Source organism: Micromesistius poutassou (genome assembly GCF_964030765.1).
Source record: "Micromesistius poutassou genome assembly, chromosome: 8".
Taxonomy (NCBI): domain Eukaryota; kingdom Metazoa; phylum Chordata; class Actinopteri; order Gadiformes; family Gadidae; genus Micromesistius; species Micromesistius poutassou.
Genome location: NC_140278.1, coordinates 18,652,523 through 18,661,969, shown reverse-complemented (window position 1 = coordinate 18,661,969; position 9,447 = coordinate 18,652,523). Strand labels below are relative to the sequence as shown.

At 43.3% G+C, this 9,447-nt stretch overlaps 2 protein-coding genes across 3 annotated transcripts in view; one reads left to right on the top strand and one right to left on the bottom strand.

Annotated features, from left to right (window-relative positions):
* Window positions 1-383: 383 nt before the first annotated feature.
* Window positions 384-8,275, bottom strand: znf384b (zinc finger protein 384 b). 2 transcript variants are annotated; one of them, XM_084472292.1, is made up of 11 exons: window positions 8,073-8,275; window positions 7,246-7,313; window positions 6,830-7,037; window positions 6,117-6,236; window positions 4,718-4,878; window positions 4,498-4,568; window positions 3,379-3,603; window positions 2,231-2,398; window positions 2,058-2,136; window positions 1,771-1,929; window positions 384-1,657 (listed from the first exon to the last, which is right to left on the bottom strand). In XM_084472292.1, the coding sequence occupies exons 2-11, from the start codon at window positions 7,309-7,311 to the stop codon at window positions 1,205-1,207; spliced, it is 1,710 nt and encodes a 569-aa protein (XP_084328418.1). In that variant the 5' UTR covers window positions 7,312-7,313; window positions 8,073-8,275; the 3' UTR covers window positions 384-1,204. The 2 variants fall into 2 exon arrangements, with proteins under 2 accessions (XP_084328418.1, XP_084328419.1); XM_084472293.1 differs by lacking the exon at window positions 3,379-3,603.
* A 389-nt stretch (window positions 8,276-8,664) lies between these two features.
* Window positions 8,665-9,447, top strand: part of LOC311350975 (uncharacterized protein) — a gene marked incomplete at its 3' end in the record, with an annotated part of 11,448 nt that continues 10,665 nt past the window's right edge. The window contains exon 1 of the mRNA XM_084471065.1: window positions 8,665-8,930. Within this exon, the coding sequence (XP_084327191.1) occupies window positions 8,841-8,930 (90 nt within the window). The 5' untranslated portion in view covers window positions 8,665-8,840. The remainder of the gene's footprint in view (window positions 8,931-9,447) is intronic.

The following is a 9,447-nucleotide window of genomic DNA, read 5'->3' as shown; positions in this document are numbered from 1 at the left end:
AATAGGTTCGCAGTAAGCATAATGTGTGGTTATTGTTTATTTTTTTACATTTATTATAGACCATCAACCCAAAAGGAAGATGGATATAATACGGACGGCCGTCGGTTCACGTTTAGTCGGAAACATAAATGTTACAATAATTGGTATCGTCCCGTTTGTAAACACAACAAGCACCGTGTAACATTCCACTACACGGACGATTTCGTAATATGAATATAATAATGTTTGAGGATATATATTTTCTTGATTAAATTCAACAACAAAGTAATACATCTCTACCAACAACAATCTGATGTTGAAACCATATAAATGAGGAAATCCCAACACTTAAAGATAAGAGCAATTAGATTGCATTTTTTATTTAAATCATAGCCAGAGAAAAACACAAATTTCAGATGTGTCAATGCGTTTGAATATATAAACATTGGTATATTGGAAGTATAATAGCATTGAAAACAATGTTATTCTCAGAACATACAAACAAAAAAGATTACATGGATCATAACCTGGATTATCACTTCTGCCATGTTCACGTGAAGTATAAAGGACTGTGACTGCATACAAATAGATTATATGGATTAACATTTTATTTTGACATACAAACATACTGTATATACCGGTTTGTATATATCTAGATATAGTTTTAAATGATCTTTTTTGTCTTTCCACAAATGGAAATATCTTTATCTACTTCCCTTTTAGTGAATGATAATAATACAAAAAGAAATCATACATTGGGCATATATTTTAGAAGATGGTAGAAGTAATGGCATTCTTGTAAAAACTGCAAGTACTTGTATGAAAGTACAAAAATACTTCCATAATGAACTATCAGTTCCATCACCATAGATAAAAGTATATTAATGATATTTGAATGGAAGAGCAGGAAGAATAAAATAATACAAGAGAATCGTTCTCTTTTGATGTTCTCCCTTCCGACTGTAAAACCATCAGTGTGATGGACAGACGAATACTTGAGTACAGTTTTTACATACACTTCCTACACATAAATCAGGATTAGGGTCAGGAAAATTCAAAGAAGTCAGGCAAAAAAAACAACAACGTAAACTCCATTCCCCCAAACCGGTTTCCTCTACCTCCAACCATGTTGTGGCACAGTCTTCCCATACGATTATTGCTTGTATCCATCATTCTCCATTTTTCCTTTTTTGAATGCACTTCCCATTGTCCCTTTCACCACTCTTCAGGAGTTGAGGTGCTCCACTTGAATGGTTGACGTGGCCACAGAGTGGCAAAGGTCTTTGTGGGCAGCCAGGTCAGCCACACTGACTGGTTTGTACTGGATGTCACCGGCGGTCACTGTCTTGTACTGGTGGAGGTTGAAGGGGCAGGGCACACCCTCCGACTGGGAGTAGTTGCCCTGGTTCTGGCTGCCCTGTCCTCCACCACCACCACCACCAGATCTGGGCCCACCGGGCCTCGCTGACCCATTGTCAGCGCTCTCCCCGCGTCTCTGACCGCCAGCTTGGCCTTGATTCTGTTGGTTCTGCTGGGCCTGCTGGTTCTGTTGGTTCTGCTGGGCCTGCTGGTTCTGCTGGGCCTGCTGGTTCTGCTGGGCCTGCTGAGCCGCCGCCACCGCTGATGCCGTGAGCTGGTCCGGGTTGTGTTTCTGCATGTGTTTGACCAGATACGTCTCCTGAGGTGACGACGAGGACAGGAAGAACGGGGTTAACGGACAGGGATTACACCATCAAGCCGGTAGCGTCTCCGGATGTGGAGGAGACATGACCGTATGGATATCGTCCTTACCGAAGTGTAGGTGCGGTTGCAGAGGCCACACGAGTAGAGCTTGGCATGTTTCACCGTGTGTGTGGATAGGTGCACCTCGAGGGTAGCTGCATCCGTGTATCCCTTATTACAGTTGGGGCACTTGTAAGGTTTGTCCTTGTTGTGCTGCCGTCGGTGGGACTGGGCGGAAGACACGGCCGGTTAAACAGACTGAACCAAAGCGACAGTGTTCAAGCAGCAGTGGTCCGTTGCATGGCCGACAGCCTCGGACCATGCGTGACGTGCGGAGCCCAGTGGGCTTTGCTCACCTGTAGGTTGGAGAGTTGTGTGAAGGATTTTTCACAGCCAGGATGGATGCACTTATAGGGCCGGTCTCCGGTGTGGATCCTAAAGTCATAAACAAAAGTATATTATTATTATTTTTTTTTCCTTCATCTGACCACAGATTGCCACGGAAACCCAATCCAGGTGATTGACTTACCGGTTGTGCTGCTGCAGGTGGCTGAGCTGTCTGAAGTTCTTTTGGCAGAAGGAGCAGGAGTAGGGTTTCACGCCTGTGTGGATACGCATGTGCTGGGCCAGGTAGCTTGAGTTGGCAAACGACTTGGTGCAGTGGGGACACTTGTGGGGCTTGGACTCTGTGTGGTTCCTGATAGAGGGAATTAATGACAAAAGTGGGTTCATGTGAGGGAAAGAGCTATATCTACATATACAATTACTTTGATTTTCTTGTGGTTAATGGGGTCAAATATCAATCAAATAAATAAATAAATCAAGTCAATTTGGTAAACGAAATGCAATGATCACAATCTTCTTCAACTTAAATATATTGACACACATATACACAGGAGCATGTGACATACATTTATGTCACTTGGAATGGACACGTGCAGTTTACATAAATGAGGAACAGAAACATAATTTTACAGAGGAATAGCAGAGGGGGAAGCCAAACATGACAATGAAAATTTTTTTGATGGTAGTGCTAAGAATAATTCACAGGGACACCAGCCTTGATGAGAAGTGTGAAAGTATTACCGATACAAAAGGGTTTAATGCAAACACAAGGTAAAACTGGCGTTCAATTAAACACAAGTCAGTTTGAGGGCAACATGTTGGAGAATGTGTGTTAAAAAGCATAAGACAGATGCGAGAACATGCAGCGATAACAGGGAAACAGGGTGATCTCAAAGCAAGTTGAACACAAGACACAAGTGCACATGCAAAATGCTATGGAAGCGCACGCACAGAAAGAAACCGCCATGGTTAACTATGCATATTGTACAAAACAATATGTCATAACTCAAAGCACTGGAATAGCAATGTGTAGCCTACAATGTGTGCTGAATTACAAGGGAAAAAACTCCATCGTCAAAGGTTCCAATTTGAATCCCAACGTCCAACAGTTTTTCTGAAGGTCTTTGTCTGAAGACAAATGCTCGTCATGCATACTAAGTGAAGACACACAATGTTTGCAAGGACACACACACACACACACACGAGCAATCAGGGTTCTGTGCCTCTATAAAAAGGTGGACTTTGGGGAAGGAGTACGATTTTGCAGGCTGATCAGGGGGAGGGAAGGGGAAGAAGGGTAGTTGGATTGTGGGGGTGGGGTTTCTGCAGTACCGTGTGTGCTGCTGTAAGTGACTGAGTTGCCTGAAAGATTTCTGGCAGTAGGAGCAGGTGTAGGGCTTGGCCCCGCTGTGGATGCGGATGTGCTGGGCCAGGTAGCTGGAGTTGGCGAATGACTTGGCGCAGTGGGGACACTTGTGAGGCTTGGCCTCTGTGTGCGACTTGGAGTGGATCTGCATGTCTGACTTACTGAAGAAGGTCGCCGCACACATCCGGCACCTACAGGCGAAGACACACAGAGACGGGAGGGGCAGGATGGAAGGGCAAGGAAGAAAGAGTAGAGGACCCACACACAAACACAAATACAGACATGGAGAGTGGAGCCATCGACAAAGTATGGAAAGTGAAGAAGAAGAGGGGAAAAAAAGACAGACAAAAGGTTGTTGTTGGAAGTGGGCAAGGAAATTAAGAGAATCAACCCACAAGACAGAAAAGACATGACAACGCAACCCAGAATAGGAAATAACAAATACAAACAAACAAAGATAAGAAGAGTGTGAAAGCAGGGGAAACACAGGGAAGGATTGAGAGGACTGAAAACAGTGCACACCGAAGCGGAAGATAGGTAGGTGCTCCAACGGTGGAGGCGAGAACGACACTACAATGGCAGACGACGGGTCCTACAACTAGAAGAGCATGCTGTGTAATGGCCGAGGTGGAGGCGAAGGAGGACGGCAATACGGGTCAGATAGGGCGTGTGAGGCTAGCCGGAAGCGAAAAAAAATTGCGTTTTATGAAGCAGGCAGAACACGTGGGGCATTCTGATGGACAGCTCAATTAACAAATCATTCAGCTCAATGCTGCCGGGGAGGAGGAAGCGGAGGGGAGACGTGTTCTGCCAAACATGCAATGATGCATTAGCGTGTGGAAGTAGTAAGTGTGTTTGTGTGTGTGTGAGCGTTTTTGTGTGTGTGTGTAAGATGCCAACAGTGTTTGTAAGATGCCAACATCCAGCAGTCCACCGTGCATCTATGGAAGCCCTTGCCAGACATCTCTATGTTAATTTGGCCAAACATGTGCATGTGTACTCTCATTCCAGAGCTCAAGACGATGAGACACACGTGGCTTGCAAAGGAAGTTGTTATTATCTTATATTTTAGAGGGACGTCTTACCTGTACGTTTTGGTGCCATCTTTCGTGCGGTCCTCGTCCTCGTTTGACAGGTCGTACGGGTCTCCGTGGTGCTGCAACGACACAACCCATCAAGGTCCATGTCGTTGTATGACATCATTTTGTAGTTTTATTGCATTCAGGTGTACGACAACAAAATGTCTGCACGTGTATATCTCTTTGATTAAAGAATTTATTATATTATATGTATATGTATTTGTACCTGACCAGTAGCCGAAAGGTGCGCCAGTATGAGGGTTTCGTTGGGATGTCCGGCACCACCACCTATTCTAGGCACCGACATCGTTACCTTCTTCTTCCGGCCTCGTTTTGAAGGGGTTGGCATGACTACAACATGGGACGCTTCGTCCCCATCCTTTTTGTCTAATGGAATGTCAACAACAGAAAGGTTAGAAACACACAACGTCAAATAGGAAACAATGCAATGTTTCCATGAAATTTGGCCACGTCAATTAACAAATATGATGTATTCCGTGCTTCCAGGTTCTCATTGTATCTTAAAGGGTTTGTGTGTAGGATTTGGTGGCATCCCTCAATGAGGTTGCAGATTGCAGGCAACTGAATAACCTCCCCTCCCTTTCCAACGACATAGGCGAAGCTACGCTGTACTGTACTGGCATCTATGCAGGTATAAAGGGTTCTAGGGTAACGAAAACAAAGATTCAGATTTTCATTGGATTATATAATAATTAACAACTGATGAATAATACATATTCCCTTGCAGCCGAGTCCATTCTGCTAGATGCCACTTAATTATACACACTGAACCTTTAAAAGATGTCACAAATATAATCTAAAAAAGTAAGTGGTCATTAAATAATACAACAATGCTTCGGGACGATGCCTTCTTTGTGACTGTCCTAATTGTCAGTGCAGAAAGCAACACAAAGCAGTTTGTTGACATAATTCAAATGAGTCCCAGCTGTATGTGTGAGTATGCGTGTGTTTGAGATGAAGAAAAATTTATTTTTAGGACACGTCAGCCAGCAAAATATTTGATTTAATTTTAGAGCATGATCATGGGAAAGTACAAGCAGCAAAGTTACCAAGGAAACAGTCAGTGAGACAAGGGGTGAACAAGATTCTTGTAGCGAAACTTTTGCACTGTGGGCAGTGAATACAAAGGTAAAAAGGTGAGTGGGAGTGACCATCGTGGAGAGATGGGATTGGTGGGAGAGGCCAAGTTAAATTGCATAACACTATGGGTGAAGTGGGTATGTCTGCAAGTCTGCAAGCAAGGCTGCACGACAGTTAAAGGAATCTAAAGTAAACAACAAAGAAGTCAGTCGATTGGCATGGCCTTTGTATCAGACTTTGTGGCTACAGTGGCAATGCAAATGCCAACTATCTTAACAGCTCTCAGTCAGAGTACAGGTACAGGGAGAATGTATACAATACCTTTAAAATTGACTAGCAATTATATAAACAAGGTGAATATAATTTGTATATAATTGCATATTATAGTTATGATTGATATTTCCACGACAGTTATTGTCCTTGTTGTCAGTGCAGAAAGCAAAGCAAGCAAATGCGGTTTGTCTACATAATCAAACGAGTCCGAGCTGTATGTGTGAATCTGTGTGTTTGCGTGTGTCTATTACCTGCATTAGCAGCATGTAGAGCTGACACTATCATGGTGGTGGTTGGATGGCCAGAGACAAAGGACTGTGAGGAGGTGGGCGAGACCAGTGTTCCCTGAGGGGTGGTGATAACCAGACCAGCTACACGGGGGAAACAAGACAATCAACTGTCAGTGCTACCCACGGGAGCCTAGTGTGTTGACATGCAAGCCACACGTGAATAATACATTTACGGTAACAAAAACGTGTTTTAAATGCTGTCTGGAAATGTGATGACAGGTCAATATAAATATTACTTTGGATTGATTTGTTCAAGCCTGGCATTGCACTGTGTTTGGTTGGCTTAGGTCACATTTCAGCTGATTATTACTCAAGAATGGGGAATATTTCTTCAATAGACTGAAGGATTTTGATCCAACTATGTTGAACAATCTCCATGCTATACGCCGCCTTGGTGGCTGCCACTGGGCCCCTCCATAACAAGGACACAGGGTGGCGGCGGTGGTGATGGTGTTGGAACCAGTTTACTGCCAAAGTTGAGTATAAAGATACAGAGCAGGTGTAACTACTGCCATGCTGTAGATCTCCCAGAGTGTGTGTGGCGATGGCTGGTTTACTTAACAACTTAACACCGTTATTGAGCAAAAACATGACATTGCATCGCCTATCCTACCCAGGTAAACATATTACATGACACATCACATCACACGTCCTGAGAGAGGAGCGAAACTCACCAGCAGTCATGAGGCCCCCGGACGGGACGGGGACCACCGTGATGTTCTGGGTGCTATGTGGCGTGTGGAGGTGCCCCCCACCCTGCCCTCCTCCATCTTTAGGACCAGGGATGGCGAGCACAGCAGTCTGATAGTGGGAGGACGGAGGGAAGGAGCCACCCTTCTCCGATTGCTCCTTCATCTTGTTAAGGAACATCGCATTCTCAATCTGTATACACAAATAATACAGGGATGTTAATGACACACACTCTGACATGACATTGAGGATGTGTAGGCCTACATGCAATTCTGGAAAAAGTGATGCTTTAAAATTATATAAGCGATGTATATGGTGAGATTATGTAATAGTTTAGCACACAGGTGTGCATATTCTCTATACATTATAAACGTTTCAATTATTTTCTTCCTTATCTTACCTGTCCTTGCACGGTGGGAATGGGAGACCAGAAGTAGGACGAATTGAAGTGAGAGTCTTCCATCATTTCTGAAACAGGGACACAACCATACAATTGTCTTTATTTCCAACCCAAAACTATTTCAACTAATTTAATATGCGCATGTCCACCACACCAAAAACAACAACCACCTTACAACCTTAAATTGCTCATTTGTGGGCAAAAATGAATCGCTTATTCAATGTGTATGCTCAAAGTGCGAATGTATGGACAATTGACAGGGTGAGAAAACAATTATCTATGCATCTGTATAACACATATACAAATCGTACAATACTAATGTATTGTAAATACAAAAAATTGGCGCTATTGATTCCTTACATTCACTCCAGCTAAAATAGGGAACAGGGGTATGTGCACTACCATACAATTGCTCTGTAATACATTAATACTTGTTGTGTCCCCCCCGTCGTTGTGTAATATAGCAAGCGGCATCGAAATACAAGGGAGAAGGGAAACAAAATGCACTTGAGTGTTTACAATAAGCTACGGTCCTCGACACCATTTCGACTGCATGAGTCCTATATATACGTGCTAGATACCAGACATTGTTAATTAAACGTTTGGCCGAGGGCTATAGGCGCCTCTCTGGCGCGCTCTTGCTTAGAAAAGAATAACAAGCAAAGAAAAAAAGCTGAACGATAAAAAAAACCAAAGAGATGATGCAGAAAAAACCAAAAGACAATCTCACAGACTTCCGGCTGTCGAGACGGGGTGGAGAGTGGCTAGAGCAAGTCGTGCAATTTGGCACAAAATACTATCACTGCATGAGAAATATTGGTATTTACCGCTAATGGTCACTCCGTCTCCCTTCCCGGAGTTCCCGAAAACGGGAATAAATTGAAATCTGTTTAAAAATCGGTGTAATTTCAGCAGATCGGCGAGTTTTTTTTCCTCTTCGATTTTTTTTATTTTTTTTCTTTCTCGTGGAGCAGCTGGTTTGGTCTGCGCTCCACTTCCGCCGACTGAGGTCGCAGCACAAAAGAATGTGCGGACGTGTGTACGTCATTTCCGGCAAGTGAGGTCCAAAATGTGGTCCAAAATCAAGACGTACGCTGTGATTGGTCATTTGTTTAGGAAAGGATCGTACACCTTAACAAATTGTATTTCGATTGTATCTTATTTAACCTATGGCTAAATCGAAAGAGCTATCAAAGGGATCCGCGGTGGTTCTAAACCACTACATTTTCTTTATTTATAAACGATCTATATCATGTATTCGGGACAGTTTATGAGCAATACAGGTGAAATATTACAAATACAATACAATAAAAAATAAACGCAGGTACTATATGAGTGTTTTTCCTGGTCAGCCCGCGGGGTGTCGCTGTAAGGCAGTTATGGCCCACCTTCCACATCCGGCCGAGTCGGCGACACGTCGCTCTCCATCTGACCGGAGCCTGATCTGTGTTTACATATCACTCGGAGACTCCTTTATTGACAGACATACAATGTTTTAGTACTTTCAGTGGTGCAATTCATTTCATATTCAAAACCAGTCTGCAAAAATACTCGTTTCTGTGTCTTGGTTGTAGTAAAAAAAACAAGGTGTCCAAATGGGAGAGGTGAGGAAGTTACAGAAGAAGTTGAGACAGATTGAGAATTTGGAGATCAAAATCAGTCTTGCCCCCGAAGAAAGATTTAAGGTACAGATACATCTGCTTATTTCAATGTCTGCTCGTCTTTTAACTCACATAGAAGCTCGATACATTTTCCCCCGGCTCACACATCTCTAGCCATTATGTTATAGGGAAACGTTGGCGGATCCAGCTCTATGATTTTCCTTTATTCCGCTTGACAACAGACACGTAACGTTATACCCACCAGCCAATGAGATGGTGTCTTCTCCTTCTGTGATTTGATCAAGAAACAGAAATTCTGGTTCAGAGAGCCCGTTTCAGGCCCATATGCAATAATGAATGTTTTGCTAATGGGATGTTGGGTTTGTCAAATTTAAATGGAAGCTCTTCAAGAAAAATAAGACGACACCAACTAGGCTACAACTCAAAAACGAGCTCTATCTCGTTAATGTGAAGGTGAAAGATTGAATCACTTCCTCTGGATTAAGATGTAGATCTGGGTTATTTCTCATCTCCACAGGTATTAAAGAGTCTGGAAGACTCCCGCTGCCGATAGTGCACCAACAGTGATATTTGGATCCGT

What these genes read in the sequence shown, in the direction of transcription:
- znf384b (XM_084472292.1), bottom strand. Translation starts at nt 7,311, where the DNA reads ATGATGGAAGACTCTCACTTCAATTCGTCCTACTTCTGGTCTCCCATT. An exon ending in CACAACTCTCCAACCTACAG is followed by an intron (nt 1,930 to 2,057) that starts GTGAGCAAAGCC and finishes TCTTCCGCCCAG; the next exon opens with TCCCACCGACGGCAGCACAA. An exon ending in GCAACCGCACCTACACTTCG is followed by an intron (nt 1,658 to 1,770) that starts GTAAGGACGATA and finishes TCGTCACCTCAG; the next exon opens with GAGACGTATCTGGTCAAACA.